Source organism: Talpa europaea, assembly GCF_964194135.1.
Source record: "Talpa europaea genome assembly, chromosome: 1".
Classification (NCBI taxonomy): domain Eukaryota; kingdom Metazoa; phylum Chordata; class Mammalia; order Eulipotyphla; family Talpidae; genus Talpa; species Talpa europaea.
The window spans coordinates 21,223,033-21,237,114 of NC_140073.1; the positions used below are offsets into that span (position 1 = coordinate 21,223,033).

Here is a 14,082-nt window from a genome sequence, read left to right on the forward strand (position 1 = left end):
ATCCAGGAGGACAGAAGGTCCATACTGCTGGGACCCACAACGGCCACAGGACAGACCCGCCCGTGACTGTCCACAACGACAGGCTTCACCTAGCTCCACTGGTAACCTCTGAGTCAGCCTCCCTCAGGGCCAAGTTTAGCCTCTGACCGACTGGCTGAAGTGGTTGTCTGACCTCCCTGGGCCTCCACTTACCCTTCTATAAAATGGGGATAAAGATATTGCCCTCCCTCTCCTGGGTGGCACGAGGCACTGGTAATTACTATTTGGCAGGGTGCTCAGGTGCTGACAAGCTCTGTCTGACACATTTCTCCTTGGCTCCTCCAGACGCCGCACCTCGCCTCCCTAGGAGACCGCAGACCCAGCAGCCCCCCGCCTCGTGCTCAGACAGCAGCAGCAAAGAGGCATCTCTCTGCAGTTTGCTGACTCTCTGTTGTGCCTACTATCAAAACAAGAGACTCCCTGACCTTCTGCCAACAACACCTGGGCACTGTGGAGGTGGGAGATCCACCTGGCGGCTGCCATTCCAGGACCCTGCTGCACCTGGGAGGCTGCTCGGGGCCGGGACACCCGGAGGAGGTGTCACCTGCCTGGAGGCAGCCATGTGGTGTCCTCACTGAGGAGGTGGGACCCGCCCAACCGGGGCCTTCCTCGGACAGGGTGATGACAACGGCAGAGGACCCAAGCCCAGCGCAGCCAGGCGGGACCAGTGAGCTGAGGTGGGTGCTTCACGTCTGGGTGCAGGGAGAAGAAAGGGCATCTGGTGGGAGGGGAAATACTGACCTTCCATGGGAAAAGCTAGTTTTGCCCAACCCTCCCACCAGAGAAGAAAAGGGGTATCTTCTTTCAAGTGACAAGGAAACTGAGGTTCCCATACATGCAGTTAACCTGCCCCGTCGCCACTGCTAAAGGACATGACAAGTCTCCTTATGAAGTAGGATGGTCTTTATCCCCCTCTAATCTCCTGAAAGATCTGTTGTTACCTGATGATAGGGATGGCTGGCGATTCAGCAAAGTGGCATATGGCACCCTAGGGCATGGGCTGGAGTCCTATGGAAAAGCTCAAAGGGGTTGAAAGTAAAACCTGGCCTGAGTAAAAGGATGGAAAGGAGCAGTTGTTGGGTCTTGGGCGTGGCTGTGAGATGCCAGCATGCCCACTGCAGACTGGGATTAGAACAACATTAAGCTCTTTCAGTTGGCTGGTGGCAGAACTCATCCCTATGTACCAGGTATTTTATTGTGACCCAGTAAATTTTGATGTTAATTTTGATGCCCATCTTGCTTATTCAGACCAACATGCCTGTTGCCTAGTTCACAGGCACCCCATCAGATAGATTTCATCCTTGGCCCAAATCAACAGCTGTCCATGCATAAGAGAGCTGAGACCTGCACAGATGTTGATCTGCATCTCCAGCTGCATGAGACTAAATGTCCGTTTAAAATCAAGATCTCTTCCTTCCTGGATATGGGAAGGGGTAGGAGCTAGTCCGGGGGGAGAGATTAGATTAGAGAATGATGTCCAGCTCAGTTTTGGTTCCTTGCCTTCTATAAAAGCCACAGTTCTCTTCAGCCCTAGCGTGTTACCAAGTAACTTGTCGGTGTCAGAGGAGCCATGCAAAGAATCCCTGGCATGTCGTTAACCTCATTCCAACATGTAATTAGTCTAAAAGGCCTCCTCACTGCTCCATTCAGCGTTACATCATAAAGAATCAGCTATTTTACTATTTGTAGGATACCATGAAGACATTAAAGAGTTAATTATGGCTCATTGGATCCCCTCCCCAAGAGCCCAAGATCCAGGAATTAAACTGTTTACTTTCAAGTGTCAGTCTTCAAAACAGCCTTCAAGGCAACTTCCTCCATGGAATCTGAGATTGGCCCTGGTTTGAGAGTAGATGCATAGGTATGCAGTGGTGGGTTGGAGAAGGTTATTGCATGCAGCCCTTTCTCCTAGTTTCAGCCATGTGTTTTCAGAGATAACATCTGTAGAGCATCAGAGAGAAAAGAGAACCCAGGAGAGCCGGAATCCTACTTTGCCTCCTAGTTCCACGGGGTGAAGCCAGCTAAAACCATTTATAATCTCTGAGGTGGAGAGACCAACAGTGTAACCAGAGTTCAAAGGGAGTTCAGCCCTAATCTGGATGTTACAATCTGAGCCAATCTAACCATGCAGGCTCTGAGGACATTATTATCAGTCAAGTGTAATTATAGATAAAATAGTTTTATTAATCAGCTTCCTACAGGGACTGTGTTTATCTGATGACTGTGTGTATAATGAGTGCATGGCATGGGGGATGGATTGCTGTGTGGTGGTGTGTGGTTGGCAGAGAGAGAGGACAGGGTGTCTGGATGGAGAGCGTGGTAGATACAGGAGGGAATGTGGCTGGGAGTGGTGTTTAGGTGTTAGGTGGGCTGGGCACATGGGCCATAGGAGGGCCTTTGCTTGCATTGATGGCACGTGTTTGTGTGCACAGGTTTGCACCTAAGAACTTGAAATCATGCCTCTACTATGCCTTGGCTTTGTCATAACTTCCAAATAAACATAATTTTTCATATTTAGACACATCTGGGGTCTATAGAGTTCCCAGTGGTAGAGTCTACCTGTAGATGTCCTCTTTTTTTTTTTAAATGTACTTTATTTATGGACCTTATACCATAAAAGGCTTTTTTTTTTTTAAAGATTTATTTATTGATTGATTCATACATACATTCATACAAGCACTGGGGACAGTCAGAAGCGCGGGAGGGTGAGAGAATTCACCAGAGCCAGAGTGGGGAGCAGAGCAGGCAGAAGGACCGAAGTACACTGCTGAGGGGAGCAGCGGGCGGCAGGAGAGGTCTGCGCGCCATGTGGGACCCTCCTTCGGTGGCCGGGGAGCAGCCGGGGATCGAACCCGCGGTGCAGAGGCTGCGGGCAGCTTCGCAACCCAGCGCTCAACCGCTGCGCCACCGGGGAGGCCCTAAAAGGCTTTTTTTTTTAATTTATGCATATAAGAACTGGGGTACAGGCCAGAGGTGTGGGGGTAGGGGGTGAGAGGATTCACCAGAGACAGAGTGGGGAACAGAACAGGCTGACTGACTGAAACACACTGCTGAGGGGAGCAGCGGGCAAGTCAGGAGAGGTCTGCTGCACCATGTGGGTAGCTCCCTGGCAGGGGATTGAACTCGTGCTGCAGAGGCTGCGGATAGCTTCATAGACTGCATCTTAACCCCTTGCACCACCAGGGAGGCCCCTGTAGATGTCCTCTTTAGCCGCTAGTTGTCAGCCAGATTTTCGAATCTTATCTCCAGACCTATCTTAGTTTGATTTCAATGTCCATTACCATAAGCCAGTTTTTCAGTTGCAAGGGGATCCTGTAAGAGCTGTTCTCCTCCTGTGCAGTGTTTGGCCTGACCTGGTTACTCCACTCACTCTGGACAGGAGAAAAGAACCTCACAGAACAGTGTCCCCCACAAAGTCACCTGTTCTGATTTAAAATTGTTTAGACATTAGTGATCAGGAGGATGTCAGGAAACACTCGGAGGCTAGGTTATCTCTACAGCAAGGGATGAGCAACCACCCAGAGACTGTGGAACAGGCTCAGAGCCAGCCTGGTCATCTCTGCCCTCCCCTTCTGTCTGATCACAGCGTTAGGTACCGCCCTCTCTCGGCACAGCCCATGCCGGGTGGCCAGTTGTGCAACTCACCACTTGCTTGGACTGGAAAGCTTAACCCAGATGGATTATTTCCTCTCCCAGAAAGCCTTGTATAATATCTGCCTTCTGCCTTCATGTAGAAGTGCCACCTAAACTTTTCCCAAAGAGATAGCTGCAGCCTGAGATGGACAAAACCCCAAGCCAGAAAGCCTCACTAGCTGTTTCCTTCCCATAGAGGCAGGTGGCAGCCAGTCCCCAAGGGTCCTACCCAAGCCCCATTCACTGGGCTTGTGCAGAAAGATGTAAAGTGGACCAACTGGGGTCTGTCTGACCACATGAAAAACTGTTGACCACTTTGTAAAGTGAGCTACTGGGATTCTGGGAGCTTCTTCATTCCCAGAAGGCACACTGGGGTGAAGAAATGAAGCTTTTATAAAATTTTGTTCCAGTGAAGTAAATTAAGGAAGGGCCTTCCCGATGGTCTAGGGGTTAGGTCTCAGTGCAATCACTGATAATGACCTCGATCCCCAGCCAGGGAGCTGACCCACATAAGGCACAGCAGACCTCTCCTGTCTTACCCTCTGCTCCCCTCAGCAGTGCATTTCAGTCAGTCTGCCTGTTCTGCTCCCCACTCCGCCTCTGATGAATCCTCTCACCTCCTGCACCTCTGGCCTGTACCCCAGTTCTTCTACACAAAAAGAAAAAAAAAGAAAATTAAGGGCACTTAGCAAGTACATTGATTTTTCTTTTAACTCCCAAAGTTGATAATGAACTTTTGTTGGGGGTCAGGTAAGAGACTGAAAATCAACAATGGATAAATACCTACTATGTGCCAGGTGCATGTATTACTTTAAGTAAGTTAGTGAGAAGCTAATTTTATCCTCAGTTTGCTAATTAGGGAACTCAGGCTAGGATAAGTTTGCTAACAATAACAGTAATAATAATAAATAAGAATAGTAGTATCACCATCGTTGATTGATTATTGTTTGCCAGGCATTGAGCAAAGTACATCTTACATAACATTATCTCATTTAAGCCTCACCAAAACTCTATGAGGTAATAATTCCCTATGTTTTTAGATGTGACTAAAGGAGATAACTAACGCAAGTTAGCACTAAGATTTGAACCCCCATCTATCAGACCCAAAACTCAGTCTCTAATACCTTAGTTATCTTCTTATCTGGCTCTTGCTCCAAGACACACCACAGTTCTCTGTTTAGTTATTGCCTCACCTGATGATGTTGCTCCAGGTCCCATCTCTCCCTGGTTCTTTGGAACCAAAGGGGGCGCTGTCGACACAAAATGAACCTGTATCCCACTCATCGGCCTTGGGAAGAATTCAAACACAGTTTTCATGAAACAAGCTGCAGGAGACAGTGATGTCCAAGGTCAAAGAAACCTGCTTGCATTTGAACTCCAGTAGCTCAGTAATAGCTTCCTAATGCCCCCCTTGGACATATAGCTTGGGAAGAGACACATTCATTAGAGGAACCTGCATGGGGTTGCTAGTTCAAGGCACAGATGATGTTGTCCCTCAGCTGTGTTGATGTGAACCTCTGGGTGAGGCTGGGAAGCTTCCCAAATTTGAGAGCTCTCCCCTCAGTTTTATAAATAATAGGAATCAGTGGCTGTCAATTAGGATGTGAAGATAAACTGAAAAAAGCAAAAAGTTCCATAACAGTGACAGACTGAAGTTTTGTAAGAAGCACAATGCCTAAAATCTGACACCATTCAGTGTTTACAATCCAGACCGTTTCTGTAAATTAGCTTCTGAACACAACCAGACTTAAGAAATTTCAGTATGTAATCAGACCTTTTTTAAAAAATGCAAGGAAACAACAATCAAGGAAATGTTACTCCAGAAGTGAAAGAAGGCTATCTAGCAACAACCACCATGAGAAATAACAACATAATCCTAGAAAAATAGAGGGGAAAGAGTCAGAGAAAAAGCAAAGTTTTCGACCAAGTCTCACCTGGCTGCCTTGCACAAATTTGCCCCTGTGGAACACGCAAGCACTGAGGCAGAGCCCCCTTGTTCAGAGGGGCTTCCGCCCCAGGTACCACCCCTCAAAACTTCCCCAGCTCTGCCACTGGCAACCCGTCTAAGACTTGAGTCATCTTACCTAACGGCTACTCAACCTCTCCTCCTACACACCTCCAGCTTTGGCTTAGATTGAAAGAGCCTCTTCTCTGTCACCCCAGACACCACAGAGCACAGTGGGCCATGGCCTGGAATTGGAGTCAGGCAATGCTAGGATTGAATCTGGGCTCGGTCATTTGTTCGTTGTATGACCCTGCACCAATGATTGAAGCTCTTTGAGCCTCAGTTTCTCCTTCTGTAAAAAGATGTAAAGCCCCCACTTCTATCCTTGTGCTTGGCACATCTTAAACAGCCTTATTTAGCATATCATCTCCATTTTTCATGGCCCCAGTTCAAATGCTCCATTCCACTGGAAGCTTTTTCTGATTGTTCTAGCCTTTCTTATCGCTTCTCGGCCTTTTGACTAAGATCAAGTGTGTTCTAGCCTTTCTTGATCTCCCACTCTGAAACCCTGTAGCCCCTAACTCAGAGTAAATTGGCTTGAAATTATATACTATCCCTAAATGTTTCTTTATGAATTTTCTGCTAGTGTCTTCCTTGAAGGTCACAACTAGGTCTTAGTCTTTTTTATATTATTGACAGTATTAGCTTATTCTATTTTTTATTACTGTGTTTAGCAAATTCACATTTGAGATCAGGATAAGCCTTACAATGTAACTATATACTAACATCATGTTTCTTCCCCCAAGATGATTCTCTAAATCCATGATATATATGACAACAGCATTTTAGGAATAAGATTTGTTTGATGAGGCTAGATTTGCATGGACCCACTCACAAACCTCCCCCAGCATCTCTCCTCATTAACCATCCTCGCACCCTCTCCACAACCTATTCTTTGACCAAAGACTGCCTTTGGGTGACAGGTGGCAGAAGTGTGAGCAGTACAATCTGGAGACTTGGTAGTATGGACACACACATCCAACATCCATTAAAGGGGAGGAAATTGAGATTCTGATACTTAAATTCACCCAACAAGTCTTGTGTCAGCTCACCTATATGAAGATTAGGCCTTTGGTGATTGAGTGATTGATTGATTGATTGATTATCTACTGAGACTTAGCCTTCATTATTGTGGTCCCCAGATTAACCAAGCTTAATAGCCACATCTGGAGGAAATGACCCATCCAATCCTAAGGTTTCAACAGCAACACCATTAGCACCACACCATCTTTTAACCAACAGCAAAGACTGGCCACAAAAGTCAGTGTTCCCTGTTTCTCAAGTTGTCACCTCCAGCAACCCTCTCAGAAAGCAAGCTCTCATGCCTGCCAGGGGACTGATATTGGGTAGGAAAATAACAAAAGAAAATTCTTTTTTTTCTTATTATATATATTTTTTAATATTATTTTTTTATTTTTTACATCATTGTTCATTTTTAAACAATACTTGCTTCCCCCCACCCCCTCAGGCGTAGTCCCCATAGAGTTTCCTTCCCCAATGCACCCGTGCACCATCACCTCAGTCCCCTGTGCTCCTCCCTCCCTCCCTCTGATCCCTCTCCCTCCTCCTTCCCTGCAGGATGTCTCTGGTTTATAATTGTCCGTTTTTGCTTTGTTGTGTTTTGTACTGTTACTGTTTTTTTACACTGATGTCTTATTGGGTTCCCCTATATTCCTGCTATAAGTGGAACCATCCAATATTTTTCAACTAAAGAAAATTCTATTGGGCCTCCACAGTGGCACAGCTGTTGAGCACTGGGTTGCAAAGCTGCCCGCAGCCTCTTCAGCGCCAGTTTGATCCCCAGCGGGCAGACCTCTTCTCTGTCCGCTGCTCCCCTCAGCAGTGTACTTCGTCAGTCTGCCTATTCTGTTCCCTGCTTTGGCTCTGGTGAATTCTCTCACCCTCCCGCTCTTCTGACTGTACCCAGTGCTTGTATAAATAGATAGATAAATAAATAAATAAATAAATATTTTTAAAAAAAGAAAAAGAAAAAGAAAATTCTATTGTGAAAACCCTCCACTGGGAAAGGCTTCTCTTGGTTAGGACCCTTAGATCTGTGCCTTTGTACAGCCACATGGCTTCAAATTAGTTTGGGTTGACCCAAAGCACATAAACTTGGATTAGGTGAACTTCTAGTATCTTTATGGGAAGAACAGAGACTAGAAATATAGTCATGCAATTGGGTCAGCTATTTCATAGACATCACAATTCAGCCTTATAATTACAGAATTAATATTTTTAGCTTCATGTATGCCTCTGCCAACCATTGATTCTGCGGTTGTTTAACTTTCATAATGCCTTCAGTGATGGAAATCATAAATAGATCCATTATGTCTATGAAGCTCAGAGCCAAGAAAGAGTTAACAGGGGAGCCATCCCACTGTTGTTGCCCACTCTCAGGAGTATGGAACGTATGCAAAGCTAAAGAATGAGTTGGATAGAGGAGACTGGGGAGAGATACCCAAAAAGGAAGTAAAGCAAAGAAACCTGGGCATACACAATCAGCCAATGGGAATTAACTTGTACTTACATCCCTGGTGCTGGGTATTTAGGAGACATATGTTCACAGTCTTCTCCTTGCTTTCAATGATCCTGCCAGCAACCTAGGAGGTACCAAATGATAGCAAAATGCTGAATTTTGTAGACTCTGTTGCCATCCTACCTAGGTTCAAATCCTGTTTTGTGTTCTACCAGCTGTGTGATATTGGGCAAGTTACTTGAACTCTCTATGCCTGTTTCTTCATCAGTCAAATTTAGATGATAATAATGGCACCTGACTTGAGAGAATGATGCAAGTATTAAATGATTTAATATATATAGCATGCCTAGACAGTTCCTAGCACTTAGCAAATGCCTGATAAATGGTAGTGATTATGATTATTCATTGCAGAGGAGCAACATAATCCTACTTGGTACAGTAATGCTCCAAGATCAGGCATCTCGTTCAACATTTGCATTTTTCACCATGGACCAGAATAGTTGCATTTGGTGAGAACTTACCAGGCACCAGGAATCATAATAAATACTTCCAGATGAAGAAGCTGGAGCCTTGAAATTTTATCTCATCTAATTCTTCCAGGAGGAAGGTGACAGGAGTTTTTTGTCATATATACTCCCAAAAAGACTTCTCATTCTTAAATGTTTGAGCTAATGAACATATAAAAAAATGTAATTTCTCCAACAGGCTCTTTTCTTAAAAAGTGTCAGGACAATAAAGAGAGAATTCCCAAATCAAAGCTCATACATATCACCATCATATTGCAAATCCTTCCTGCTAGTGGCATCACCTATGAATTTATCTAAAATTTTTTTTAACTGATTTTGCTTGCATCCTGTGGTGCCTCTTCAGGGTGGGGGTAGGAGGGAAGGTGGTGAGTGATTTTGAAGGTGGCAGATTGGGAAAGAGAAAAAATAATTAAGAACTTTCCCAATCTGCAACCTTAAAATATAATTAAGGAAATATTATTCCTAAAAAATAATTAAGGAAATATTGGCCTACGTTAAAGGGGGCAGGGTCTAGGGAAAGGATGGACCCCATTATACTGAGTAAGGTAAGGGTCCCTGGTCTTACATCAGGTGACTTGTCTTAATTCATTTCTAGGACGCATGCATGTATTGTGTGTCCTTTTTGTCCCAAGAACCATAGTAGCCTCCAGGGATTCAGTGAGGTTCGAGAAGATAAGATTTTACCTGCAACAGCCAGTAGAAAAAGAAAGATCCCTTCTGAGGCCAGTGCTGAGGACACAATGAAAGGAGAGAAGCCAACTTGAGCTCTCGTTTCCATAGTGTGTGGTTCAAACAACACAGGCTTGGCCCCTCGCCAGCGGGGCGACACTCAGCACATCTGTTTCTTCATCTGAAAAAGAAGCCAGTGATAGCCATGCCTGGGGTTACTGTGAAAATTAACAGTTTCTCAGAGTTACTGTGAAAAATATCCAACAAAGACAGGGGACAGTTCCCAGCATTATGCTTAGCACAGGGGAAATTTTTCGTTTATGTGTGATTCCCACCTTCCTGTCCCCAAACGACCACCCCAAGAGCACCCAAAGGCTGGACAGCTCTTGCTATAGGCAGCCTGGACTCAAGTACTTGTTCTACCACTTATTAACTGTGTGACATTCATTGGTCAAGTCACTTAAACTTTCCATGACTCAGTTTCCTCATCTGTAAAATGCAGATAATAAGCAACTCTCTCATCAAAGATGTATGAGAATTAAATGTAAATGAATGTGTTCAAAGATAAACTGAGGAACATGAAAATTTTTAAAGTTGATTGGAGCAAGCATTGATTTCAATCTGGCAGCACCAAACTGAAAGGTCATCCACCAACACGAGTTAGGAGAAAGGCTTTCACAGAGGAGACAGTGGCGCAACATAAGAAAATTATTGATTGGCCAGAGTGTAAGTGGCTGCCTTATTGGGAATGCCTGTTTGATATTGGTTGTTTTAAAATGTCATTTTTTTATATTTTATTTTATATAATTCTTACATCATTTTTCATTTTTGCACAATGTATGCATTTTCGTTATGCTTATATTCCCCATACAATTGCGCCCCCCCTTATTTTGACCCTAATCCATCCTCTCCCCTCTTCCCACCCCCCCCCGCCCCAGAGTGTGTCTCTGGTTTATAGTTGCTTCTTGATTTTGATTTTTACTTTGTATTAATTAGTGTTTTTCCTGGTCTCTTATTTAGATTTTCTAAATTCCTGCTATGAGTGAGACCATCCAGTATTTTTCTTTTTCTTTCTGACTTATTTCGCTGAGCATGATTCCTTCCAGCTCCATCCACGTTGCTGCAAACTGCATGTGTTTATCTTTTTGATTGCTGAGTAATATTCCATTGTGTATATGTACCACATCATCTTGATCCAGTCATCTATTTTTGGGCATTTGGGTTGTGGAGATTTCTTGACCTACTAAAGCTAGAGCTGCCATATGATCCAGCAATTCCACTCCTAAGTATTTACCCAAATGACACAGAAACATTAATTCCAAAGGGCACCTGCACCCCTACGTTTATAGCAGCACTCTTTACAATAGCTAAGCTATGGAAACAACACAACCTAAAATGTCATTTTTGCAGGTACAAGTGCATTTGCAATCGACTCTGGCTGTGGTTTAAGTTTGCTCACACAGGCTCCCAAGGCATTGGAGCCACCTCTGTCTTAATTGTCTCCTTGTTGAATGACTTTAGCCAATGTGACAGGTCAGCACATAGGTGACAGAACACACACTCAGGGCCCTTCCCACTCTGCAGGTTTTAGCTCCTTTACTTCACCCAACAACACCATAACGGATGTTGTTTTTCTCCCATTTTATGGACAAGGGAACTGGGATGCAGCCTGTTAACTAAGATTCCCAGGCTCACTCAGCCAACAAATGTCAAAGCAGGAATTCAAATTTAGGAGGTCTCCCCCTAGAATCAAGACTTAGTCACTGTGTTGTTTTATTTTTTTTTTAATTGAAGTAACATTAGTTGACAACATAATGTAGGTTTCAGAGGTATAGACTTATATATCCACATCTGTATTTTCAGTTTTTCTTATAAACCTACTTCTTGTTACTTATTATTATCATGTAGTTGAGACGCCAGAAGAAAGATAGACTGGAAATTCTAAACTGCTCTGTTCCTTCTTCTGCCCCTCTGCCCCAATCCCCAGTTTCCAGCTCTTCTCGACAACAAGCATTCATAATACAGTGTTTAAAAGCTTAGGGTTTGATATCATCCAAGATCCCCACTCCAATCAAATTTAGGTTCAGTGTGATGGTTAGACTTAATTAGAGTCAAATTCCTCTTTTATTTTGGTTTTATCTTAATCATCCCTTTTATCCACTGGTCCAGAGCCCTATAATTTCCCACAAAGGCACTCTGAGATGTGGTATTATACATTCAGGACCACGGGACAAACAGTTTGTTGACATACACACCCACTGCCAGAAAATGTGTCTCTGAAATCATTGCACCAGGAGAGCATAGAAAAAAATGTAATTTCTCCAAAGGGCCCTTTTCTAACGTAAGTAGCAGAACAATAGGTTTTCCTTGAAAATCTCTCCGGTGAAAAGAAGGTATGTGTGAGACCCAAACATGAGAATATTTCAGAAACCAGTGACACGAAGGGAAAGTGTGGTAAGTAGAAACATCGAGGTCCCCTCATCTCGGAGGAGGAAGAGGCAATCACAGAATTTTAGAGCTTAAAGGTATTTCAAAGTCCATCTAATCCAGTTCTTTGCAAACTCTTTTTAAGTGCAGATTCTTTTGTTCAAATGAAATCTTAGCCTGAAGATTTATATAAAAGCTGAAGTGCTCTTATTGTATCAGAGGGGAGAGGTCTAGAGCCTCACCCACTCTATTCCCATCCTCTCACCCCCAACAACCCTTGTGTGGAACCCCTGGGGTTCCTCAAAGCACAATTTGAAAATCATTAATCTAATCCAATCTCCTCCTTTGACCACTGGGGCAGATGAAGCCCAGAGAAGCCACCCGACTTGGCTGAGTTTATGTAACATATCAGCAGCCAAGGGAGATACCCTTATCTTTCTTCAATGATTTTTCCATGATGCTACCCAGAAGCCTCTAGTCAACTGCCTTTTTTTTAAAGATTTATTATTTATTTATGCATACAAGAACTGGGGTATAGGCCAGAGGTATGGGTGGTGGTGGTGAGAGGATTCACCGGAGACAGAGTGGGGAACAGAACTGGCAGATCGACTGAAATACACTGCTGAGGGGAGCAGCGGGGGAGACAGGAGAGGTCTGCCATGCCATGTGGGTCAGCGTCCTGGCCGGGGATCAAACTCATGCTGCAGTGGCTATGGGCAGCTTCATAGGTTGTGTCTTAATCCCTTGTGCCACCAGGGAGGCCCCTGGTGTTTTTGTTTCTCCAGATTGTGTGTGTGTTTATATTTGTGTGTTTGTGCCCAGGCCCAGTGTTCCCAAGAAAACCTAACAAACCAGTCCCTGCTCCACTTGGAGGCTAGGAGTCTGCGGTTTGGACACAAAGTCTCAGCTGCCCAAGAGAGCTAGTGCAAGAAGGCAGAGGCTTATAAACACTGCCCACCAGCCACCAAGGCTGGGCAGTTCATAACCTCTGAGAGTCCATTTCTGTTCTCATGGGGAAGAACTGCAAAGCTGGTGGTTCTTCGCAAGACTTCTGAGAATTGGCAACTCTCAGCTCCCTCTACCCCACCAAAAGACATCAAACCAGACAGCTAAATCTTCCTTTGTCCATCAGTAAGGAGGAAGAAAAAGGGAAAACAGCTCACTACATCCAGAGACATTAGAATTTGAGTAAGTTTGAGTAAGTTAACAACCTGTCCTGGTAGTATTTTAAGTGAACTGGTAGGAGACCCAAGGTGGGTTCTTTTTTTTTTTTTTTAAAGATTTATTTATGCATACAAGAACTGGGGTACAGGCCAGAGGTATGGGGGGGGTGAGAGTATTCACCAGAGACAGAGCGGAGAGAGGAACAGGCATATTGACTGAAATACACTGCTGAGGGGAGCAGCAGGCATGTCAAGAGAGGTCTGCTGCATCATGTGGGTAGCTCCCTGGCCAGGGATCGAACTCATGCTGCAGTGGCTGCAGATAGCTTCATAGGTTGCATCTTAACCCCTAGGGAGGTTCTATATGCTGTCTGTTCCCTTCCCTTCTCAGAAGGCATGAAGTCTGAGGAAATGGTAAAGAGGCTTTCTGATTAGCATTCTCTACCAAGGAAAATGCTACCACCCTAATGTAAACAAAGGCTTATTTGGGGGTGACCTTTCATGACCCTCCCAGAGCCAGGAGATTGCTATTGTGATTTGCATTAGCGAGATGAAAAGTTCAGGAAGGTGAGTTAAGTTATTTAAGGTGACACAGCTAAAAAGTGATGCACCTGGAATTTGAATCCACAACCATCTAGCTGCAAAGCCTGTGTGTGTGTAACCACTGCCCCATCCTGCCTTTCCTCCTGGCCACAGGGGGAAAAGGGAGAGGAATGGATATACAAAGGTGCAGGACTCCGCCAGCGCAGGAGGGAGGCTACAGAGCCAGGCACCAGGACTGGGTTTCAGAGTTTCTCCCGGAGCTAGCACAAAGGAGAATTCCCAGTAAATTCTGATCCTACAAAGCTCCCAGAGGCAAGACTTCTGGGCTTGTTTACTGGCCCCCCTACCCCCCCCCCAGGCTGGGGTGGGGGCTGGTGAGCTGGACACAAAAGCAGGATAAAGGTAAACTTTCTGCATGTGAGAACCATCTCCCCCACCCCCAAGTAGCCGTGTCACACTGCATGTCACCGTCATCAAAGGGGCTGTGCGTAAACCTGAAAAACCAAACGGACCTGTCTGTAGGTGTTACTTATATCACAAGGCTACAGGTGCCTTTATTTCCACTGTACACTGGTGCTGGGAGCGCCTGCCTTCTCT

At 44.9% G+C, this 14,082-nt stretch overlaps 1 protein-coding gene across 1 annotated transcript in view; it reads left to right on the plus strand.

Annotated features, from left to right (window-relative positions):
* Positions 1 to 639: 639 nt before the first annotated feature.
* ELF5 (E74 like ETS transcription factor 5) overlaps positions 640 to 14,082 on the plus strand; it is a gene marked incomplete at both ends in the record, with an annotated part of 42,125 nt that continues 28,682 nt past the window's right edge. The window contains one exon of the mRNA XM_084244478.1: positions 640 to 716. Coding sequence (XP_084100604.1) covers positions 661 to 716 — 56 coding nt within the window. The remainder of the gene's footprint in view (positions 717 to 14,082) is intronic.